The sequence below is a fragment of the Notolabrus celidotus genome, chromosome 14 (assembly GCF_009762535.1).
Source record: "Notolabrus celidotus isolate fNotCel1 chromosome 14, fNotCel1.pri, whole genome shotgun sequence".
In the NCBI taxonomy this organism is placed as follows: domain Eukaryota; kingdom Metazoa; phylum Chordata; class Actinopteri; order Labriformes; family Labridae; genus Notolabrus; species Notolabrus celidotus.
In genome coordinates this window covers 25,945,533-25,969,026 of record NC_048285.1, presented here as the reverse complement: position 1 = coordinate 25,969,026, position 23,494 = coordinate 25,945,533, and the positions used below count along the sequence as shown (strand labels likewise).

At 41.1% G+C, this 23,494-nt stretch overlaps 2 protein-coding genes and 1 long non-coding RNA gene across 6 annotated transcripts in view; 1 reads left to right on the top strand and 2 right to left on the bottom strand.

The window, feature by feature from the left end:
* Positions 1–858: 858 nt before the first annotated feature.
* brca2 (BRCA2 DNA repair associated) lies at positions 859–14,612 on the bottom strand. The gene is made up of 27 exons (XM_034700621.1): positions 14,472–14,612; positions 14,024–14,122; positions 12,494–12,733; positions 12,254–12,311; positions 11,828–11,880; positions 11,702–11,730; positions 11,498–11,609; positions 11,355–11,410; positions 11,118–11,208; positions 10,357–11,007; positions 5,886–10,247; positions 5,629–5,727; positions 5,469–5,538; positions 4,879–5,378; positions 4,603–4,793; positions 4,325–4,512; positions 4,068–4,238; positions 3,564–3,936; positions 3,333–3,488; positions 3,097–3,244; positions 2,916–3,028; positions 2,627–2,825; positions 2,346–2,512; positions 2,083–2,221; positions 1,753–2,009; positions 1,452–1,589; positions 859–1,344 (listed from the first exon to the last, which is right to left on the bottom strand). Exons 2-27 carry the CDS (start codon positions 14,076–14,078, stop codon positions 1,000–1,002), a joined length of 8,961 nt encoding a protein of 2,986 aa, XP_034556512.1. The 5' UTR covers positions 14,079–14,122; positions 14,472–14,612; the 3' UTR covers positions 859–999.
* On the top strand, positions 14,053–21,041 carry LOC117825034. Its single transcript, XR_004633768.1, has 4 exons — positions 14,053–14,068; positions 19,490–19,574; positions 19,683–19,801; positions 19,959–21,041. It is a non-coding gene; the product is annotated as an uncharacterized LOC117825034 (long non-coding RNA).
* LOC117825032 (protein furry homolog) overlaps positions 16,055–23,494 on the bottom strand; it is a 50,864-nt gene continuing 43,424 nt past the window's right edge. For 2 of the 4 annotated variants that reach the window (XM_034700617.1, XM_034700618.1), the window contains exons 52-62: positions 23,303–23,311; positions 22,349–22,549; positions 21,509–21,649; positions 20,488–20,651; positions 20,190–20,397; positions 19,681–19,830; positions 19,488–19,586; positions 19,321–19,404; positions 17,862–17,972; positions 17,552–17,757; positions 16,055–17,457 (exon numbers count right to left, since the gene is read on the bottom strand). In XM_034700617.1, coding sequence (XP_034556508.1) covers positions 17,199–17,457; positions 17,552–17,757; positions 17,862–17,972; positions 19,321–19,404; positions 19,488–19,586; positions 19,681–19,830; positions 20,190–20,397; positions 20,488–20,651; positions 21,509–21,649; positions 22,349–22,549; positions 23,303–23,311 — 1,632 coding nt within the window. In that variant the 3' untranslated portion in view covers positions 16,055–17,198. The remainder of the gene's footprint in view (positions 17,458–17,551; positions 17,758–17,861; positions 17,973–19,320; positions 19,405–19,487; positions 19,587–19,680; positions 19,831–20,189; positions 20,398–20,487; positions 20,652–21,508; positions 21,650–22,348; positions 22,550–23,302; positions 23,312–23,494) is intronic. The other 2 variants (XM_034700620.1, XM_034700619.1) reach the window with 1 other exon arrangement.

The window sequence follows — 23,494 nt, the reverse complement described above, 5'->3', positions numbered from 1 at the left end:
GGGTGCAACCGACAGCGCCCCCTGCTGGACTGGTTTGAGATGAAGCAGATGAGAATGGCAAAGACACCAATTGAGGACATTGAGATATGCTGTATGGGTGACGCCATCGTTCATTAATGTGTATAAAATATATAATATATATAATATGTAATGAATATATATGAAATGTATGTGTATGAATTTTATGTGCTATGGCAACAACATGTCTTTGTTCATGCCAATAAAGCAAATTGAATCAATGAATCAACTGAAGTTTATGTGCTTATGAATTTTCCTTTCTTACATCTACTGCCTTGTTATTTATTTTGTTTTTTGCTCCTTAAATATTCATTTTCAGGTGATAGAGAAGTAAAGTAACATGGAGTTATTTAAATGATATTTGATTGGGAATTTAATTAAAAAAAGTAGATTCTGCAGGGTGGCAGCTTTAGAGATAGGGTCAGGAGCTCAGACATCCGGGAGAGGTTCAAAGTAGAGCCACTGCTCCTCCGGATCGAGAGGAGCCAGATGAGGTGGTTCGGGCATCTGGTCAGGATACCTCCTGGACGTCTCCCTGGGGAGGTGTTTCGGGCGTGTCCGTCTGGGAGGAGGCCACGGGGAAGACCCAGGACATGCTGGTGAGATTATGTCTCTCAGTTGCCTGGAAACGCCTCGGTATCCTCCCAGAAGAGCTGGTTGAAGTGGCCGGGGAGAGGAGTGTTGGGCTTCCCTGCTGAGACTGTTGCCCCCGGGACGCGGATAAGCGGAAGAAGATGGTATGGTATGGTACTTTAAATCTGTCATAGGGGCTTACTTTTGAGGAACATAGCCTGAAGAGAAGAATGTAGATCACTATAGAGTGATGAAATATTAATACTGTTTTTAAGTGTGTTCACCTTTTTAATGAGTCCACTTAGACAACAAAACATCAGAATATATACCACAGCAGCCTTTACATTAACTTATTTGTACAATTATTTACAGTATTTTTCATGCTTTTCATCATACAGTGATATGTACCTACAGTGAATCCCCAGAAAGCAAGGCCTGAGTATCAATCATAGCCAGCTCATCATCATTAACCCATTCCTCCACCACAGGTGGGTCAACAGGTTTTCGAGCTGGAGTCTGTACAGTTTTTAAAGTGCTGGGTGTCCCTGACCTCCGAGGAGGGTTAAATGTCTTTTTTAAACATGAAGAATTCACTGAGCCCAGAGGGGCAAGAGGAGGGGGAGATGGAATACGAGAGAGATAGTCCAGGGCTCTCTTTCTCTTCAGGCTGCTCGGGTCTTTCTCTGTTGAACAGTTTGTTGAAGAAGGATTCCTGCCGACAGGCGTGAAGGATCCAAAACTTCTGACTTGGTGCTGAGATATAAACAGAACAAAAAGGTCAACTTTTGGTTTTAAATCTGTGGGAAGTTGTTAGATAAAGAAAACTAATCAAACAGCCCCAGATATCAGGGTGAACTTACACTTATCTTTGTGCTTTGTCTCCTATCTTTTAACGAAGCTGGGGTTCCTGTCTGCAGAGAGGAGAAGGAGTGTGAGCCATCAGATCTGGTTAAATATGACAGCTTCTCCTCAGCAGTCAGAAAGAAGTTCTCCTGGCTCTGAAAACACATGAAAGTGAAAGCTATTGTTATAAAAAACACTGTTATGTTACTTCATCAGGATTGTGATAGGGTTATTTCATATTTAACAGTGTTTATGTTACAGGTAAACACTGTTTCAACTATCTGAACAGGATAAGAGGTTTGGATTTTAGCACTGCACCTGTATCAGGTTTCTAAGTTGGCTGAGGGATTCCCGTAGATGAACCTCTTTGGGGTTTGTCGAGTAGGCAGTCAGATCTCCAGCGTACACAACCGGAGTGGGATGTGTGGACTGACCTCTCAGCTGCAGGTTGCTCAGAGCTAACAGGACACGAGGTTTTACCACATCCTCTAAGCCAGACTGAGCCAGGCTGCTGAAACAGCGCACTTTAACAAAGTTCAGTTTCCCATCAGCCAAAAAGAAGGCAGGAGAGGGACCTGTGTTCGAACAAAACCATTTAGTAAACAATATATCTGAGGAATTAACAGCTGAGACGGTGAAATCACCCACCCTGTCCATCGATGATACTGATGACAAATCCTGTGAGATCAACCTCTCCACACAGAGGCTGGAATTCTGGATTCTGAAGATCCACAAACTGGATGGAGACCCTTGGTTGGAAATGTGTTGATAGCCGTTCCTGAGAAGCCTGAATTGATAGAATGAGAAAACAAATTTAAGATAACATAAATGGTCTCCATTATCAATTTAAATGTAAAACTATGGTATCTAAATTTCCCTATGTGTGTTCAGATAGTCAGTGTGGACTGTACCTGTAGGTCCTGAAACTGTGTTTTCTTTGTGCCGGTCAGCTGAATGCTGATGTTGCCACTCAGTTTCTTTCCATCTGAAGCGCTGAGGTTATAGACTTTGTAACGACAGCCTTCCTTCAGCAAAGACTGGAGGTCAGAGGTAGGTCTCCAAAGATTCAGCTGGTAAACTAAAGTAACAAGAGCAGCAAACAGGCACCATTTTAAATCTGCATTGTATCATCCATCAGTTATTAAAACACTCATAAATGTAGTGCATCCAAAACAATAAAAAAAAGACTCACTACTGCTGGGTTGTCCCATGGAGTCAGCAAAGCAGAGCCTCCATACAGGTGTGACGTCCCTCTTGGGACAGCCACCTTCACTGTTCTCTGCGCTCTCTAAAGCTTGTCTGTACCGATCCTGCAGTTCAGCCTGCTTCCTCTCCATCAGAGACCGTCTGTAGCTACGAAGAGTCTCCAGCTGCTGCTCACTCAGCTGAGCCTTCAACATGAAAATCAAACAGATCTGCTGTTTAACCTGTACTAATGAGAGAAATGACATCAACAGTCAGTAAAATAAATCCCTCATCACCTCGAGATAAGCTGGGTCTTCCCCCACTGCGTCATAGAGCTCTTCTCCATCCTGAAGACTTTTGATACCCTGACGACTGATCGTCTGTCTTCTTCGTTGAGGTTTGCTTTTACCTGAAGGTGATCATTATTTTAGATGTTTGTTGAACCTACATTCAATATACTGTAAACACAATCCCTACCTTTCTCCTCTTTTTCAAATTCAGCTTGAATCTTGGTGAATAAGACTTCCATGGTTTTTTGTTTGTTACTGTTGTATCGTCTCGCCTCCTTTTCTTCAGCACGAACTGAACGAAACACAACACCACCGTCTGCTTTCCTCTCCATCCACTGGAAAACGTAGTGAGCAGACAGTCAGGAGTAATTCCACCATTTACTATCAAGAGAAACTGTAGGGATAGATCATTGAAAGACATACTTGTATGGGGTAGCTTCTCAGTATGATCATGTCCACACATCCTACTGGCCCTCCATTGCTGTACAAACTGCAAACAGGAAGCAGGAATGGCCGTGGATCCCTTTGAAACCCCAGCTTCACATCCCATCGTGCAGGCCTGCTGCTATTAGCGCAGATCTAAATAAACAACAAGCAAACTTATTATCCAGATACCTTAAAGAAAGACGGATCAACATGTGGCCTCATTCTTACCTTTAACATGAGAGATTCAGGGGCCTCCAGAGGGGAGCAGGCGTCCTGTGATCCCACCAGCTGAGCCCCATGCATGATCAACTTCCCCCCCACAGCTAGGCGTTCTTTGTGAAGCATGGCAGTCAAAGGCTCATCCAGCTGTGCTTTGATGGCGTACCATCCATCTGTCAGCCAAACAACTGCACATGGGGTTTCTACTCGAGCATCGCCTCCTTGTGGAGTCTTAGTGTCACTGAGACTCTGTCGTTTTGAGGACTGACCCCTGGAGAAGACCCCGCATACACATAGGACAAGCCTTTTGGCTGCTGTGTCGTCTTTTTCCATGATCCTTCTCAGAGCTGGCCTGCGACTGTGGTCCAACTCCACATCATATCTTAGTAAGGAATAGAATAACATTAAAGGTTGTTGGTTCAGGGATATTTTTTGCACACATTGTCTTTTTCACTGTATTTTAGGTTGAGCTACAGAAAAGCTTGAACCATTATAATCCATAATCCTGTGTACCTGTACTTCAGCTGTAGGAGAACCTGCTCTGGAGTCAGACAGAGGCTGCCCAACGTGTCAGGAAATGATCTCTCCTTTGATGCCTGCTTCAACACAATCCATCTGTAGTGGTTGTACACCCACTCCTCACTCATCAGTTTAGGATCCACACCAGGAGTGTCACACAGCGCTCTGTTGACAGCACAGAGAGAGATGATGTCAGTACAATCAGCCTGCTGTCTGTATTCTTACATACCAAGACACTACAATGTAGGTACCTGTAAAACTCTTGCTTCCCTGCAGTCCCATCATTGCTGGGGATCAGCCATCCTCCATCAGCCAGCTGAACACCACCTCCATCTATAAATGCTTCCTGTCTAATGAACTGCTGTAATCTGAAGCGGAAAGATTCTGCTGTGTCACTGGTGATCTCACACACGTGCTGATGAACTCCATATCCATACAGCTGAAAACAAGAACAAGAACAGAATCTGTTTTAAGTTGAAGGGATCTAGTATCAAAACCCACTAAAATGAAACTGGTGTTCTCTCCTTGCCTGTTTTTGTGTGTATCTTGCAGGAGGCTTTCCATTTACTGCAGCCTTTAACGGTACCCTCGGCACTCCCGACGTCTTGGTTAGAAACAAACTGCCTGGCAGAGGTCTAATGGTCTGTCGCTTCTTCTTCCTGATCCTCATGTCTTGCATGTCTCGTGCCAGCTCTATGTTGTGAAGATTCTGCAACATTTCTGTACATCACAAACACATGATTACTACACCTGTGTAGTGCAATGCATTCAGTGTATGATGCTGACGTAATCCAGGTTACTACACCTTCACTTCTGCACAACATGTCTTCTGCATGTGACGTCTCTGCAGCAGAGTCCTCTGATCCACAGCCAGCAGGGAGATTTTGATTATTAGTCAGATTATTTTTTGTAGTGTTGTTTAAGGCCACGGTCTCATTGTCATCTTTGCCTTCATTATTACCAGATCTATCCGCAGGGCTCTGCGTGTTCTTAGTGGGCGGTACGTAAGTGTTGCTTTTAGCTGGCATTCCAACAACACTGCAGTGTTTATCCTCCCCCTCCTGTGGTTTGGAGGAGCTCTCTTGGACAATAGTTCTTTGTTTTTTGAACGGGGGAACAAACTCAGGAGGTGTTCTTATGTTATCCTGGAGCATTGCATTCTTGCGGCTCTCTGTCTTTGCATTCTTGAGAAATGGGGGTACAAACACTGGCGTCTTGAATTGTGCCGACTTGCTGCCTCCTGGTGCCGAGTGTTGTGTTGGTGCGGTCTTCTGCAATCTACTTTCTGTGTACTGGTTTCCATTCCTGCAAGACAAATCAATGCATCACAAACAGCAGATAACCTCTGTGGAGTAGAGGCTTTAAAGCAAGACAAACAAGTCACAGGAAGCTTACCTGTGTGGTCTGGTGATGTTTGGATTTAGAGAGCTGCTGTACTTGAACACTCTCCTGTCTTTCATGATGCCTTTAGTCACACAAAAATACAAGTCACAAGTTAGTTCATCTTCAGGGAGAGTTTTATGTTTTCTATGGGGTATTTTCTGCAGTGATTTACCGTTTGGGGTGCTTGTTTCTGGACAGAGTGTTGAAACTTTTGGGCCATCAACAGTTCTGTCGAAATCTTCCAGTAATCGTCTCTTCAGAGGAGGCTGACCTGGAATATTTTGAAACAACCATGAGTGATAAGAGGTCAGAGCTAAATCAGTGAAGAATTCACTCATGCTGCAAAAACAGAATGTTCTTAGTCTTCTATATTTGACACTGAAATCAATGAAGCATTAACAAAAAGACATAAATACCACACACACTCACCGACCACATCCGGGTCCTCTGCAAGTCTCTTCCCTCTTCCTTTAACCTCCTCCTCAGATGTGTTGCAGTGTTTTAAACTGTCTTGCTGCAGGGTTTCTTCTGTAGACATACAGAGATTCTGACCAGCGACACATTCATCCTCTAACAGTGCTCGAGTGCAGTCCAGAGCCTCCTGTGCCAGAATCTTCTGCTGGGTTTCAGTGCAGCCACTGAGGTGAAGTGACTGTAAGCATAGAGCTGAAGACTCTATTCTTTGAACGTCAGACCCTTCACGTCTGGTTGTCTGATTTGTTTGATGATCCTCTCTGAGGCTGTCATGGAGTTTGTGCACCCTGGATGGGGACGTTTTCCCCTCTGCATCTGTTGGTGTCTCATCTTTGTTGTAAATGCAGCTGCCTAAACTTGAATTCTGATGGGTTTCAAATGTATTTCCAGTCTCTTGCAATGAAGTTGAAGGTTTAACTTCCTGTGGGAAACTTTCACCAGGAGGTATTTTCTTTGACCTGGCTGTGGCGAGATCAGAATTTAAAGTTCTTTTCACATCTTTAGCTTTTGATGGATCCAACTTCTGGATGTCATGTTGGTTTGTTGAATGTGAGCTCAAATCATAAAGGTCCCCATCAGCAAACTCTTTCATAAGCGTCTTAGCTTTCAACAAACTGTTATGTGAAATGTGGACTTTTGCTCCCCCTGCAGTTGTGAAACCACAATGTTTTTTCTCTCTACTCTCAGCATCATCTTGTTTCTTGTTACTGCTCAGTGAGTCTGAAGCTGCAGGGATCTCTGCACTAACACTGATGTCACTGAGGAGAGCTTTTGCCTTCTGGAGACTCTCAGATGACACTGCCACTGGTTTCCCACTGGCTGATTGAAACTGATGATTCCTGAGTGGTCGACAAGAATCCGGCATCTTAGTCGGTGTTGGCTTCACACTGATTTTGTCCTGGATTTCATCACATTCACTCAACAGAGTTTTTGCTTTCTTTAAGGCTGCAGATGTAATTGCGACTCCTTTGCCACTGGCGGTCTGAAACCCACCACCCTGTGTTGGCATATTGTCTTTTACTTGATCCAGTTGGTTGTTTGTGCTCTCAAATGTAGCACTTTCACTGAACAGAGACTTTGCTTTTGCCATTGCATCACCAGACACAAACACTTTCTTCCCACTCGCTGTAGAGAATCCACCACCAGCGCTTAATTCATCAATGGCGGGGGAACCAACATTGTTTGATATCGTGCACAATGGAGAAGCGAGGGGCTTTGTCATCAAAGGCAGGTTTCTATTTGAAGGAGCTCTGTCTGCAGAATGCTGCATGTTTTCATAAAACCCTTTGTGGAGCTCTTTACCTTTCAGGGGTTTCATCTCTTTAGAGTTTGGAGTCACACTTTCAAACTCAGAGCAACCACTTCCAGACTTTTCAGAGCCATTTGTCCCCTTTAGATCCTCAAATCTTGAAAAGGTTTTCTTCTTGTCACTGTCCCCAACATGTGCTGTACTTTTATGATCGACTGAGATGGCATTGTTAGTGTCTGTAATGTTGCAGTCCTTGAAAAATTCATCTGCTTCCTGCATTGCTTTCACTGAAAAAGAATCATCCTCGAAATCTTTCAAAATGTTCTTTGCTTTTAACAGATGTTTCTTTGACACGTGGACTCTTGCTCCCCCTGCAGTTGAGAAACCCAAATGAAGCTTCTCAGTGTTAGGAAGACTTTTTTGTTCTTTGGCAGTGTTCCTCGTGTCTGAAACGGATGGGATCTCTTTATCACAACTGATGTCACTGAAGAGAGCTTTCGCCTTTTGGAGAGCTTCAGCTGAAAGAGCCACAGACTTCCCACTGGCTGACAGAAATCCACTCTTCCTTGGTGCTGGCTGAGGAGCTGGCATCTTGGAGTGCGTTGGCACTGCACCGATCTGGTCACCAACTTCCTCACACTCACTAAAAAGTAGCGTTGCTTTCTTGAGCGCTTCAGATGATATTGCAACTCCTTTCCCACTAGCTGTCTGGAAGCCTCCACTGTTAGGAGCTGTCACCTGAATCTGATTATTGAGATGAGCAGCTTTCTGTTTCAGTCGTTTGTCCTCGGGTGTACGATCATCACTCAGAAGACGCTCTGCTTTTTTAACAGCATCACCTGACACCAAAACGTTCTCCCCTTTTGCCGTACAGAATCCACCACCACTGCTCAATTTATCTCTGTCAGAGAAGCCGATGTTCTTTGGTGTTGTACAAGAGAGAGATGAAAGGGTTTTTGCAGACGAAGACAGGCTCCCATGGGGACCGGCTGCATTCATTAAAGCCAGTGTATCTCTAAAACCTGACCTTTGGACACTCTTACACAATGGTTCAATTTTCTTACTTGGTTTAGCAGACATGCTGGAATTGCTGTCGGTAATGTCACACTCTTTGAAGAAAGCATTTGCCTCTTGCAATGCTTTTGCTGTAATAGAAATTCCTTTCCCACTGGCCATCTGGAACCCACCTTGACACGAGTTCGAGTCCATTGTGCTGTTTTTGAAACTTCTTCTTGCATCGTCACCTCTCATGTCAGTGAGCTGTTCATCCCGACACACTGACTCCTCTGTGCTGGTTAAACAGTTCTGAATTCTCCCTGCAGGATTATTTCCACCAAATGTGAATGCTGCATTATCCTCTTTATGATTCACAACATTAGCAGAGTGATTATCCCTCCTCTGCTTATGCTGCGCTTCAGCATCAGTTCCCTTACTTTGCATGCCAGGTGAGTTTTGACTTGTCACAAGATTTTCCTCTAAATCTGCAAACAAAGCTTTGGCTTTGCTCAGGCACTTTTTTGAAACCCTCACAACATTTCCTCCTGCCGTCTTAAAGCCCACACCAAGCGTTGGAGGATTGTTGCATTCTGGCGTGCTTATTTCAGTGTGCTCAGCTTTGTTGACATATTTGACTTTAGCTGACATAATACTGCCACCGCCTTCAGAGATAGGCTTTGAAAGAGCAGACACATCCTCAGGAGAGGACTTGTCTTCTGCCATCGCTGACAAACTTGCAGATTTACTTGTGACATTGGATGTTTCACGGCTGTTTTTACCATCAGAAACTAAGTTAATGTTCTGGTGCATCACAGTTACTGCCTGGTGCTTCTCAGCATCCAAACTAAAACTGTCATCAAAGTCGATGCCAGCAAGAAAATCAGGATCAAGTTCTTTGTCAGCATTCTGGTGGGAGGCGGTTTCATCTTGGCAATGTTGTTTTGGCTTTGCAGTTTTGAATGGTGTAAATTCAAACTGGCTGTCTGCTTCTTCCAGAAGAGTGCACAGCTCAGACACGTCTGCTTTCTGTGAGGCTGATAGCTGGAAACTGGTATCTGTTAATTTCTCACTAGAAGAAGGTGGCTGGTTTGAGTTAGATGTTGTTTTTTTCACTGTTTCGTGACTCTTAAGATTTTCATTTTTAGTGTCATGGCCAGACTTCATTGGTTGATCACTGAAAGTCCGTTCTCCTTCAGTCTCCTCAAAGAGACGCTTTGCTTTCTGCAGGTTGGCGGAGGAAATGTGTATCCCTTTGTTGGAAGCCGTTTTGAATCCTGATGCCTGAGCGGGTGGGAGAGAAAGCGCTGTTCTCTCTGGCAGACTGCCACAAATTTGACCATTAGGTGAACTGCAATCAATATTATTGAGTGTTCCCTTTGCCCTGCTGGGTAGTCGTGTTGATGTGTTCTTTATGTGCAGCTCACTCTCTCTGTCAGGGCCCAGTAACTGGCTTTCCTTAATTGCACTTGATAGCTTGGCATCTGTTTCAGCTTCTTGTAAAATATCATCCAAATGCATTTTTCCATTTTCTTTGTTTGCAAATAGAAAAGGAGTGGTCCCGTGGATGTCATCTTTAATGCCAGAGCATTCTTGACTTTGACAGATGTTGTCTGAGCTGGGAACAGCAAATGATGGAGCAGTCATGTGGGAGGTATCTGTAACAGCAGACTGAAATCCACTGTCGCTCACCGTGACCTCACTGATGGGGTTATTTTGGGTTGTTGTGGAATAATGTCTTCTGTCACTGATCCCATCACAGTCGAGGTGATTGTTTGTTTGCTTTGCTTTCTGCTTGGCTTGTTTCATGGCCGACAGACAAGCTGACGGGGAGAAGACATTTTGAGGGATATCCACTGCTGCTGCTTTACTGGGTTGAGTAGGGTCGGACATTTCATTTAAGTCTTGTGCAAAATCTCTGCAAAGCTGCGACATGTCAAGATCTTGATCATCCACTTGTGCAGGAGGAGGAAGGCTTTCTTCTGTGAGAATGTCCTGTTTTTGCATCTCGTTTATACTGCAGCAGTCTGCTTCAACAGGGGCCTTTCCCAGCTGCTTCATGTTCAAGTCATTTCCTGAAAATTAAAATAATAATAATCAAGTCAGAAGAACCACCTTTTTGGCCTACCCTTTTTTCCAAAACATGTTCAAGCATTTATAATCTGTATGATGAAAAAACTTTACCTGAATCAGGAATCTTTTGTGGTGAGACCAACCTCTGACACCGTGTCTCCTCTCCTTGAACTTCTTGTCTTGGAGTCTTAACATTGTAGATGAATTTTCTCCTTTTCTTAATAAGTCCAGAGTCTGTAATATTCAAAGGTTTTCTGATTTGTGCACCAGAGTCAGAGTCTTTTAGTAACTGCTCTGTAAAAATATTGTTTTTGACTTGTACGGCAGTGCTGTTATCAAAGCAAGAAGCAGTGCAAGATGGGATTTCAGATAAACTCAGTGGAGACCACTGGGTGATTCCATTATCACAAGCTTTCACTGGTGGGGATGAGTGAACTTTGCCAGGTTCCTGATCAGCTGTTTCCTGTTCTCTGGATGCAGCATTGTCCGTCATTGAGACGTCCGTGGTGCTGCAGCCAGGTGTGATTCGTTTTCTTTTGTTTCCATCAGTTTTGACTTTCCTCAGTGCTGAGTTACTGTTGGTGAAATACACTGAGGGAACATTTTCAGTGCCTTCAAGAAGACTGGCCACAGTGGTATGAAGTTCTCCATCTTCAATAGCAGGTGGTAGCTTCTCTTTCCAGTTGACATCACTCTGATTGAGATGATTTGTTGGTGAGTTGTGGCACTCTGGATCCTCGACAAACTCAGGTGAACAAACACCTGTTGATAACAGACCAGCTATTGTTAGAAATGTTTGATTTTGATTAATTCCCAAACAGGTTTTTTTTGTACATTATTTGGGATTTTGGCAAAAAGGTCAAACATGGTACCTTGGTGAACAATAGGCTTGCCAGCATTTTCAGGTGACCCCTCTCCAACTCTGGAAGCATTCGAAAGAGAAGGAAAAAGCTCCCGCACAAGCTGAGGAAGGTAGGGAAAAAAAGTTTCAAAAGTACAATCATATCATACAAAATCTTTGATCCTACTTTCATATGACTTGTCTCGAGCTACATATTGTAATGTATGTAGTGTGTCTGTTGAGTGTTTTGGCTTGATAGAGTACTCACAACAACATTTCTCTCTGCAGAGAGACTCTGTGGGCAGGGACTCTCTTCTGGTTTGGCTATAACAGAGAAGACAGGCGTGTATTTTACAGAATACTGCATTTTGACATGCACAAATTTGTAAAAACCAATAATCATTGACTTACTCAAAATCAGGGTGGATGGAGCTCCTGTTGGGGTATTCAAAGAACTGGTCCACGTCATGTCAGGATGAAACTGTGCACCAAGACTCTCAGATATCTGCCTTGCATAGCTCGTCTGGATCATAGAGATTTTAAAAGTAAAAATCGTAACATTAAATGTAACTTCAGACTTAAATAAAGGGATTTGATGAAGAAAATGTCACTTACAGGGGATTTCTGTGGGGTTTGAAGGAGATCTGTAAAAAAGATGAACGCAAACAAGCAAATAAAGAAGTGATGATTACATCTTCTTTCAACTCAAACAGATGAAATAATGATAAATCTGCAGCTTACCAAAACTGTCAAGACTCTGGGGCTGAATACTGCCATACTTTGCTACTGGGACCCTAACATAACAAGACAAGACAGACATCAAAAACAGGTTCAAAACAAGGTGTTCATTTTAAATTAGCTCTGCAAACACTGAGTTACAAAAATACATTGGAAAATATTTTAGACTCAGATAATTTTGATATCTATTATATCTATCTATTTTATCATTTTAGATGATAAATTTGTGTTTCTTCCAAATAGAATTCTGTTCAGTCCAGAGATTCATCTACACATATTGTTAATTCATGAATGCCAGCAGTAACAGTAATAGGCACTCTTCCAGTTAACATATATTTGAAGAAGAACGATGCAAAAACATGAATTAGGAAAATATATATTTCTTTTTAAATGGCATAGACATTAAAGTGTCAGACTTGTTGCACTTACTCCTCTTTACACATCTGAAACAGACAGGGACTTTCTGTTGCTGTCCACTTGTCTTTTTCTGAAAAACACCAAAGGGAACATTTTACATGCAATCTTAGCAAAGCTTTTCAATTCAATGACGTTAATGCAATTTATAACATTGAATTTCAAATACACTCCAGTCACGTTAATAATACACCTTCGCATTGCACATTTTTGAACTTAAATAAATACATGATTATATTACAAATGAAGCTTTACCTTGCTCAGCGGTAAACGACTGCTCATTCTCTGTCTCAGGTGACACAGCTGGTCTGTGTCTGAAGACTTTTGGGGTTGAAAACAGCTGACTGTCTGCACTGACTGCAGTTTTGTCAAAGGGTGCTTTAAAATGTCCCTCTTGGTTTGCACACAGGTCATCTTGATCAGAGACGTTTTCCTCATTATTGCACGTTTGAGCTGTCAGAGCTTCAAACCAGTCTGGGTCCAGCAGTCCCAGGTCTGTAAGGACAATAAAAACAGGTGATGTGTTTATGATATGTACAACCTCTTTTATGGAGTACTTACTTTTCTTTTGTGACAGCATAAAAAAGTTTCCCTTTGAGATCATGCATTTGGATTTCAATGTTGGACAAAATCTCCTGAACACTGGAATACACCCTGGATTGCAGTTTCTGCTTTTAATGATGAAATGTTATTGTTGTGTTGACAGAGACACACATTGTCAATAAATGATCTCTATGGAAGCCCTAAGCTGACTTGCACCCACACATTTTCTGTATTAATTTTCCTGTGATAATAATAATAACAGTACCTTTATTTATATAGCACCTTTTAAAAACCACGGTTATTTTATTTATAATCATGCCTTTTATAATGTTACCATTGCTGCTGTTTTCTGTCTCTCTGTTATTCTATGAAGCACTTTGGGCTGCATGTTTTTATGTATGAAAGGTGCTTTATAGGCAAGGCAAGGCAGCTTTATTTGTATAGTGCATTTCATACACGAAGGCAACTCAATGTGCTTTACATTAAAACATAAAAGCATTGGAGACATTCAGATAGGCATAAAATAACATAATTAAAATGACAAATATAATTAAACAGAAAAGAAAAGGAAAATTAGAAATATATTAAAAATGATATTAAATTTTTAATTTAAAGTGGGTTAAAATGAGCTAAGATAGGAAGGCAGTGGCAAATAAAACAGTCTTAGTATTTGATTTAAAAGAGGTGAGAGTTGGAGCAGACCTACAGCTTTCAGGGAGTGTGTTCCAGATACTGTATGTGGTGCATAATGACTGAACGCTGCTTCACCATGTTTCGTTCTGACTCTAGGGACTGAAAGCAGACCAGTACCTGATGACCTCAGAGGTCGAGATGGTTCATAAAGTAGCAACAGATCAGCAATGTATTTTGGGCCTAAACCATTCAGTGCTTTATAAACCATCTATTCTCTGACAGACAGGAAGCCAGTGTAGGGATCTAAGAACTGGAGTGATGTGGTCTACTGTTTTGGTCCTTGTTAGGACTCGAGCAGCAGCATTCTGTATGAGCTGCAGCCGTCTGATGGACTTTTTAGGGAGTCCTGTAAAGACCCCGTTACAGTAGTCTAGTCTGCTAAAGATAAATGCATGGACGAATTTTTCAGCATCCTGCTGAGACATAAGTCCTTTATTCCTTGATATATTCTCAAGGTGATAGTAGGCTTAAGACATTATAAATCAAGTTGAGTTGAGTTTAAGAAAACTAATGGATGCATGACTCCATAGGGCTTCCGTAGTACCTTACCTCTCCAGATTCCATCTTTGAATGTGTCGTACATGTTCTTTGAGGGTAAGTCCATGGCATCTCACTTGTGTAACCCCTAAACATTGTCCTGTGACACACCTGCGAATAAAAGGTTTTTAATCACAAGCTATGAAAACATATTTACAGACACAGCTTGGCTTGTTATCAATAAACCAAATGAGTCTGCTGCTGTCATGGACCACTGGTTATGTAGCTCCCTGCTAATCAACTACAAAAGCTAACTTTAAAGTTAAATAGCTTGACAACAAAGCCACTCAAGACACATAATTAAGAAGGTAAACTAACAGTTGATTTACAGCTGTGGACATGTTCTGGTTAAAAGCAGACACGTATTCTCGTTAACATGGATGAACGTTACTCAGTTTCTCCTTCAGAAACGAAACCACACAGTGAAAATACACGAAGCCTTAAAGTTACTAAAGCTCACCATGACGGAGTGTGAGGGTGTCCTCTCTCATGTCGCAGTGACAAGATTCACTGAGAGGGAATGACAAATCAAGAAACACGAAACAAACAGACAGAAGATTAGTCCGGCTGGTTCTTCATGCAGGAAAACAAACCTCGCGCGCCATGCACCGGAAGTGAAGGCGACTTCACAATAAGAGTCTGATGAAAATACTGTTTGAATTTCAAAATAAAATGACAAGCTATATTAACAACTTTTCGTTGGTGAATCTACTAAAACTTATTATTACTTTTACGGTATTTAAACCTTAAAATAATTTTCTTGCAGGGCGCTGGTGGCCTAGTTGTCCTAGTTGTCTAAGCGCCCACATATAGGTGCTTACAGTCCTCGTCGCAGAGGTCGTGCGTTCGACTCCTGACCGGTCGACCATTTGCTGCATGTCCTCCCCGGCTCTCCACTCCCCACATTTCCTGTCTCTCTTCAGCTGTCCTATCATTAAAGGCAAAAATTCCCAAAAAACACAACTTAAAAATAATTAATAATAATCTACTTGCATGATGATATTTTTTCTTGGACCACTAAAAACTACAGAGATTAGTTCCCATGCTCTTTTATGTCTTTATGGTTTTAACATATTTTCTATATGAAAATTTCCTCTGCCATAAATAAATAATGACATGCTTCTCTAATAGTGGTGATACAAATCTAACCAATTATTAAGAATTATATTTTTATGACTCATAAATACAGTCATTGGATTATTCATTTCTCTATATCATGTTAACACCAACACTCAATGGTTTTTCATTCTTTATATTGACCATTAACTTTATATCCCATTTCACAGTATCACATTTCTTTTTGTATTCATTTTATTTTCTGTTCTCTTTCAGCTTTGTTTCATTGTACCACATATGCTTTTATACAGTGCTATAGCTTATTTTTGCATTTAAAACTTAGGCATAACTTTAAAATAATCTACTTGCATGATATTTTTTCTGGGACCTCTAAAAACTACCAAGATTAGTTCCCATGCCCTTTTAGGTTTATGGTTTTAATATATTTTTGATATGAAATTTTCCTATGACATAAATAATGACATGCTTCTCTAATAGTAGTGATACAAATCTAACCAGTTATTAAAAATGATATTTTTATGACTCATAAATATAGTCATTTTATTATTCAATTAATCTCACACTCAATGGTTTTCTATTGTTTGTATTAACCATTAACTTTATATCCAATTTTTTTTAAATTTATTTTTTTCTCTGTGCCCTTTCAGCTTTGATTTATTAGCTTATTTTTGCTGTTAAAACTTAGGCATAACTTTTCTATTCATCTCTCAGATCTACCTCTTACACTGTGATTGTTTTTTTTTCGTTTTGCACAGAAAAGTGTTGAGGCTCAAGTTTTGCAGGCAGATATTTATGGCTGTAAATCCTCCCTCATGAAGGCCTGGAGCCAGACACCACCTCACATTTGGCAGGTAGAGCTTTTTGGTGGATGCACAACCTAAAAGTAGCAAAATTGTACAGGAAAAGCAAGAACAAACCAAAACTCTAAGACAACAACTATAACAACACACAAATAAAATAAATATATAGTTAGCAAATGTAAGTTTTATTTTTCATGTCATATGAGTGTATAGACCAACATAGTACAATGCAAAGGCAACAGTATTTACAAGGCGAGAGGCTACACCATAAATTTCTCTTTTAATCTACAAGCAACTCATATTATAAGTTCATAAAAATACAATCTTATGACTCTGAGCAAAGCCCCACTTGTACTCTGTACAATATTTCAGTTAAAATAGCTTCTGTATTTGTTCATAAACATTACTATTACACTTTATAGTACATACAATTTTGCGAGCTTGGCAGGCTTAATACGTGAAACAAAATATTTGTTTCCTATAAAACTAGTCAGATAAAAGCATTTTTTTCCTCTTGCAAATAATATAAATAAATTATCTAGATTTTAAAAGCTGCACAGTTAAAGGTACAGTAAGATGTTTTAGGTAACAGATAAACCACACAGCAGCATGGCGTGTGGGTTTGGGAGACATTACAGTAGTCTTGCAGCGTGTTGAAGTAGTTAAATGCAAACAACACTGATTATATAAATCAGTGTCCATAATTCCATCTATGATGGTCGTCAGGTTATTGTCAGACACTCCAGCACCCACACACAAACACACACACACCCCCCCACACACACAAACACACAACAAAGACCCACTACTACTTTTAGTAATGGAGTCTCCCTTTTTCTGATCAAACAATGCTCATGTTTTCCAATGATATGATATTCAAATACATTCTTTCAGGATACAGTAAAAGTCTTCCACTTCTGTGAAGGATTGCACATTTTCCCTTGACAATTAAAACAACAAAACTGAAAGAGAACCACTTTGCTTTGGTTTGTCTTTGTTAAAAGTGAAAGTTGTTGACCTCAGTAGCAAGATGTTTGCTTTGTGACATTTTCTATTATTAGTGCAATAAAAGGCTCTGCTTCTCTCATCTTTCCACAAAAAAAAGGTATTGCTGCAAATCTGAAGATGTGACTGTACAACATTCTGATGTGCTCTGACAAAGAGGAGAAGGATGGGGATTTGTTTTTTTCCTTGAGAGAGCAGAGTGCTTTTGAGCCACTGAGATGATAGCAGCAACCTCAGATAGGACCAGAGGCTCAGCGTGGGACAGGGTGCTATGCAGGAATGGGTGTCTCACACACTGTCAGACATCAAAGAGTTGAACCTGAAACACTGGAGTCTGGAAGGAAAGCTGTGATGGCTCGGTAGCCTTGGGCTCGCCGGATCATGTCCCGAATCTCTCCATTGAGTTCCATCAGCTTGACTGAGATTTCTGTCAGGTCCTGTTTTGAGCCCACCAGAGCAAAAGTTCCTGTCTGACCCAAGGTCTGATGTCTGAAGTAGATGTTGAGTAACGTCTGGACCTCATCCTCAGAGGGGCTGCCGAAGATGTCGCTCGGCCACATTGTTCTGCAATGATAAGACAAAATTATTTATCTGAATGGTAGCCTTTTTGGCAGCATTCCTCTTTTGTAAAGTAAAACAAGCCTTTTTCTTCTCTCACCTGCACTCTCGAATATTGCGGATAGCTGTCTGAAGCTCATTGTTCTTCAGACACTCCAGGATGGCCTGCACAGCGGCCTCAGAGGAGCTGAAGGTGGGCTTAGAACAGGAGCTCTCATGGGAAGCGATCTCATTGTCTGTCACTGAGGCTGCTGCTACTCTCAGGCTGCTCCTCAGCTCATTGAGCTCTCTGGACATGTTTGTCAGCTGAAGGTTGAGGAGGATCAATATTATTCGACAGGTACACACTTTATATGGTTGGTGTGATGGTTCCAAAAAAGAGATGAAAGGCAAATCAATGATGAACCTACCTCAGGAATAGAGTGTATTGCATGGACCTGCTCGATCAGCTTACAGTAGGACTGAAAAAGCAGCAGCAGCTGAAAGTGGAGTTTGTAGAGTCTTTGACAGAGCTCCAGTTGCTAAAAGTAAGAGAAAAGAGGTGGTAAGCAGTGTGCAAATTTACTCTTTCTTATGCATCACTATTTATCAAGTTATTTCAGTGCTATGCAGAGATACAAAAATAAACCTTAATACTACCAAAGAACTTTAAATAAGTAATGCAAATGGGATTAAAGTACACTGAGCTGTCGCTTTAAAGCCATAAGAAGAACATTTGAATCAACAAATAGGAACAAGCATTTCCAACTTACAGCCAGAGACTCCATTTGCTATAAAGCGAGCGTGTTACAGGATAGAAAAGAAGTCAGGAAAACAGAATCAAAAGAAGGGCATGCAGTTTAGATTATTTTCACTGAGGTGAAAAATAAGTGAAGCACAGGTAATGTAATCAGCATGCATACAGGAATAAAAAAGGTAGATGTGTTTGTAAATACAAACTGAAAGGATGGCTGGTAATCAAAAACAATTAAAAGCTCCCTGTGGAGTTTTTCACGCTTGTAGAGAGAAGGTGAGGTTTTTTTTTCACCAAGAGTCGGTTCCCATTTTGTACAGGGAGACACATGCATGAAGGCACACATGGTTGATGTGACACAGTTCTACTAACAGTGTCAAATCATTCCCCTGAGTAAAAACTGGTGACAGCATACTGAGATAAGTTGCATTGCACCAACAAATACAGAGAAAAAGTTAGAGTTAGAAAACACTGATTTAAACTACGTCAGATTTAGAAAACTTCAGAAGAACTGTAATTGTAACTTTTGTTAGGTTGCAAGAAAAGAACTCCACAGGATCCCTTTAATTAAAACTCTTTAAAAAAAGCAAAGCAAATTATTTTGCCCGTCAGTAAGCATAAACACACTCACTTTGGTGGTACGTTCTCAAGTGTTCAGTACCAAATTTAACAACAAAACATATTATTTTGCCGTTTCCTTCCCTCAGTTATAAAGTGAGCGTAACGGTTTACTGCTATATTAAATGCAACTTAAGAGAACCTGCTCTCATGCTCAGCAGAGCTGAAAATAATCACAGTGCCCACTGAAATGAGATAAATTATCATGACGTGCTTCAACTCCAAGTTGTCTAAGACTTGACATTTATAAAGTGTGAGAAAATAAGAGGAAACACTCACAGAGCTACAGTATCACACAGAAATCGTAATGCAAAAGATGTAGTAGGAAAGGTCAGTTGGAGTGGGTTCTGTTGTATGTTCATTCATTTTTCTAATTACAGCTTACAGAGTTAGAATCTATTCTTCAACATTATACACATCCATTTGTGTATTTGCACATTTACGTCATGCACTGATCTAACAGAAGCTTATATGACAGCATGTTGGAGTTACTGCTTCAGTTCCTAAAAAGAGTTTACCTTTTCCTCATGCTCTGCTGGCTGACATGTTATCACTTTGCCCTCAGCACTTCTGGGAAAGGTTGCCTTACAGTTGCTCAACCACTGTTGGAAACAGAAGCAACATTATAACAACATAAACGACTTGAAACACTCTGCCTGAAAACATTTCTTTTTTATCCCCTTACAGTGAGAGCTGCCTCCTTCCTGTTGTTATAAGTATCAAGATACTCCTGAAGTTCCAACACGCTGAATTTCATTTTTTCCAGGAGTCCGTAAGACATGATCTGTGAAAAAAAAGTGTTGATTAATTTGTTCAACAACCACTCATAAGTCAAACTATTAAAAAAGGATTACAAGCTCTTAAATGTCGTTACTCACAGTGTCTGCATCGATGAACAGTGTCGGACACTCTGAGCATGATGTCAGCATCTGAGAGGACCTTAAAAGCTTTGATCCTAATCCTCTGAGGCCGTCCCCAAGGTAACTCACAGCATCAAAGGTCAGTGAGCAAAATTTAGTCTGGATATTCTGCAGAGCAAAAAAAGAAAAGAAAAAAGAAAGGCCTGCTGTGATACTGTCAAAATCACTTCTACATCCTTTAAGGTACTTACATTATGTCATTATCACTCTTTTTCCCTGAAATTCTTCCCTGTCAGCTTTGGTCAGTGAAGTGAACAACATCTGGTTAATGAATGCTGAGGATTTTCAAGCTGAAAGCATCTACACAGTGCCCTCTATTTGTAATTAATCAGATGACTTCTGATCGGAAGGTCAATCAGGTGAAAGACTAATCCTGTTACCCTTTCACTTCTATAACTCACTTTGCCTGAGCTCACTGCTTAATGAATTCAGGTATATGCTCACTCTGAGGCCATGATTATATATACCTGAAACAGTGAAGAAAACACATGAAAAGTGTAGACTGCACAGGATCCATCTGAGTCAGACACCAGCTGGTTGATGTGACTCCGCCAAGCCTCCTCTGCATCGTCGCACACGGCTGGTTGGAAAGCTGCGAGGATGGCTGAGAAGAAGGGTGAAGGTGGCGGTGAAGCACGGGACTCCAGAGCGTCGTCTCTCTCTTCCTCTGCAAGACTGAGGAGGCATAAAGAAAGACCTGTCACAAACAAAGTCATTCTATATGACTTTATTTATTAATTTATGAGGAGGGTTGTGAGTGGGTACCTGGGTAAGTAGCTATCAAGGTCCAGCTCTCCTTTATAATCAATGTGAACCATGTCCATCGTTAAACTGTCCCCAGTGTTGAAGTCAGGGGGCAGCTCGGTGATGCAGAGAGAGAGCTCTTCTTCATGGATGTTTGTGTCGTCGTAGTCTTGGGATAAGTCATGCTAAAAGACAGAAATATGGACACACTCTTTCTCACCTGATGTCAAAATAAATTAGAGTCATGACAAAAAATGTAGCGGCATGCAGTGAAGGCTAAAATACACTGAAATGTGCTCCTTTTGTTATTCTTTACTTATCAGGCAGGTAATGTTTGTTAATAAAATGTATACACTAACCTTGGTCGTGGACCCTACGGACACTCCTTGTGCTGTTTTCTTTTATTTTTTAAAAGTCTTTTATTTTGTAAATTTAATGTTATGAATTGTGCCAATTCGAAAGGTTATAAATAATTGAATTCAGCCAGCATTATGGCTCTGTTGTGGCACTTGTGTTTTTTGGGGGCAGGCAATGTGTAAACCTTTCCTCAGCTCCCACATGCCAAGAGTTTTTAGTTGTTGCCACCCACACAGAAGCTTTATAGGTATACACATTGCCTTAAACAGACAGACAGAGAGAAAGGAAGTTTTGTTCTATTGCTGGCTATGACCCCCTAACATCCCCAGATAACCTCTGCCACCTTAAATTAAGGTAAAATCTAGCCCAGAGCCCAAAGCGTTATGATTTGCCCACTTGCAGGTTTTAGTTCATTCTCTTTTAGCATGCAAATTGAAAAAAATCATAAAAAGACCGACTCATGCTCTGCTCTGGAGAGAGGAGATGTGTAGAAAAGTCACAGAACCACAAAATAATACTTGAGATAAACTAATCCCAAAGCACATAACACATTCACGACATTCTGCAAGAAAGAAATGCAAAAGGAAAGCTCCTATTTGGCAAAACTAGTGAAGAACTCAAGCACTGAATTGCGATAAGAATTAGTAGTTCCCAGAATCTCAGACACTCTGAAGCCCTTATTCACCCGCTGCTTCGAGTCCTCTGGCAGTTGGACCTCGAAACTAGGATTTTTGGTGTTCAGAGGAGTTGAAGGAGCTGAACTTGAATCAAAGAAAGTGGAGGGAGAGTCCATACTGCTTTCTGCCGTTGGTGAGAGGTTGACAGTCTGCAAAGAGACAAAGTCAATGTTGTTATCTTCTCTAAAAGGCACATGTATTTAATTGAACACAACAACATCTACACTAGCCCTGAAATGACTGTTAGTGATGAGACTACAAGAGTGGCTGACAAACTAAGAAAAAGAGGAGGGGTGGGATGACAGCTGCATGGACACATGGGCTTTCCATCTGCCACTCTAGGTTAAACTGTCCGAGGACCAATCCTCACAAAGTTACAGTAAGACTGAGGGTTGCTGTTTCGGCTGCAGCACTTAAAATTATTAAGTTTCCAGAGCTGTTCATTTTTTAGATTTTATAATGCTAATAAATCTGAATAAGGGCAGGAAGTTTAACTCAGCTGGTAGAGGGGGTGCTTTGTATCCAGAGGCTAATGTCTTTGGCACACTGGATGCAGATTCAACTCAGAGCCTCTTTTGATACATGTCCACCCCACTCACTTCTTCTCACATTTTCTTCACACAGAATAAGTTGCAGACAGTGCTAGGATTAACAAATAAACTTGATGAACTGAATTAAACCTTTAAGGCACTTCATGAGATGAGATGTCTAGCTTCTTAGCTGCCTTGGTTTGAGTTAGAGAGACTAAGACTTTTCAAGGCTTGCGGATACCCTGTGGATAAGAATTTCCCCTCCCTTTCCCTTTCACCAACACTGATTTATTAGGACACATACAAAGGTGAACTTACAAGCTGTGAGTGTGACAGGATCTGGCTGGCAGTGAGGGAATCTTCCTCAGACGACTCGTCTGAGTCTTCACGGGTGATCTTGCTGAGGCTGGGCATGCTGCAAGACAGCTGACTCTCCTCCAGCGGCTGCATGTCACTGCGATCCAGACTGTCCATGGAGCGTCTGCGTACTCCCCAGTTAAAGTTGTCCATCGTCTCTCCCTGCAACAGAGAATGGCCTTGAGTCAAAAAGTACCAACAAGGAAGGCACTTTTCTAACACAAACACATGCACACACACATTCTGTGTACTGTGTATGTACTAACAACCATGCTGTGCAGGTTCAGGTTTTTAAGAGTTCTGCCCTCATCAATAGGAATGGAGGGCTACTATAACAAAAAATACAAAGGTGGTGGTGAATCAGGCTGAAACAAGTGTTTGAGAACTCCCTCATATGTTAAGAATTACAAGATTCACAGATTGTATCCTCTGAGTCTGACTGCTACTAGTTTAAAATGCAGAGTCATTTTTCAACTTGACACTACTCTGGAGATGTTGGCCAACTTTCACATTCCACAAAGTCTCCACATCAACAGATTGTGGTGAAAAGAGCACAGTTTCTTCAACTGCTTATCCAAATAGAGAGATGTTTGAGAGATTTGCACATTTTAAACAAAAGTCACAGCTGCTAAGTTTGCATAAAGTGAAAGTGCATACAAACGACCAATCATAACACAGTGCAACTATCATGGACATCCACGAAGAATAGTTTCAATACGTGAGTGTAAGTAATTCTCATTCTAAAAGATATTAAGATAACTGTGTTTCCTTACTTCAAGATACTGTCAGTCTTGCATTACATTTAGTAAATGACATCATGCACACACATTTACAATCCTGTGCCATCAGTTTGGCAGTTAAGGCAAATGCTCTTAAAAAACACAGCAAGTAAAAATGCAACATGACTAAACTTACCTGAAGCTCCTAGATAGCACAGACAGAAAAATGGAAGCAGAAAAAAGAAACCTGATTACACAGAGCAGGCAGACCTGACCAAGCACAGTCAAATACTTCAGCATCTATGTGCTACAGCCAGTTATGTCTGTCTAAGTTTTGCTGTTAATATCTGTTAGATGTCACAGGAGTTGGGAGGGAGGATATATGAAG

What these genes read in the sequence shown, in the direction of transcription:
- brca2 (XM_034700621.1), bottom strand. Translation starts at nt 14,078, where the DNA reads ATGGACTTACCCTCAAAGAACATGTACGACACATTCAAAGATGGAATC. An exon ending in GTCGTTTACCGCTGAGCAAG is followed by an intron (nt 12,312 to 12,493) that starts GTAAAGCTTCAT and finishes GGTGTTTTTCAG; the next exon opens with AAAAAGACAAGTGGACAGCA. An exon ending in CATGGGACAACCCAGCAGTA is followed by an intron (nt 2,513 to 2,626) that starts GTGAGTCTTTTT and finishes TTGTTACTTTAG; the next exon opens with TTTACCAGCTGAATCTTTGG.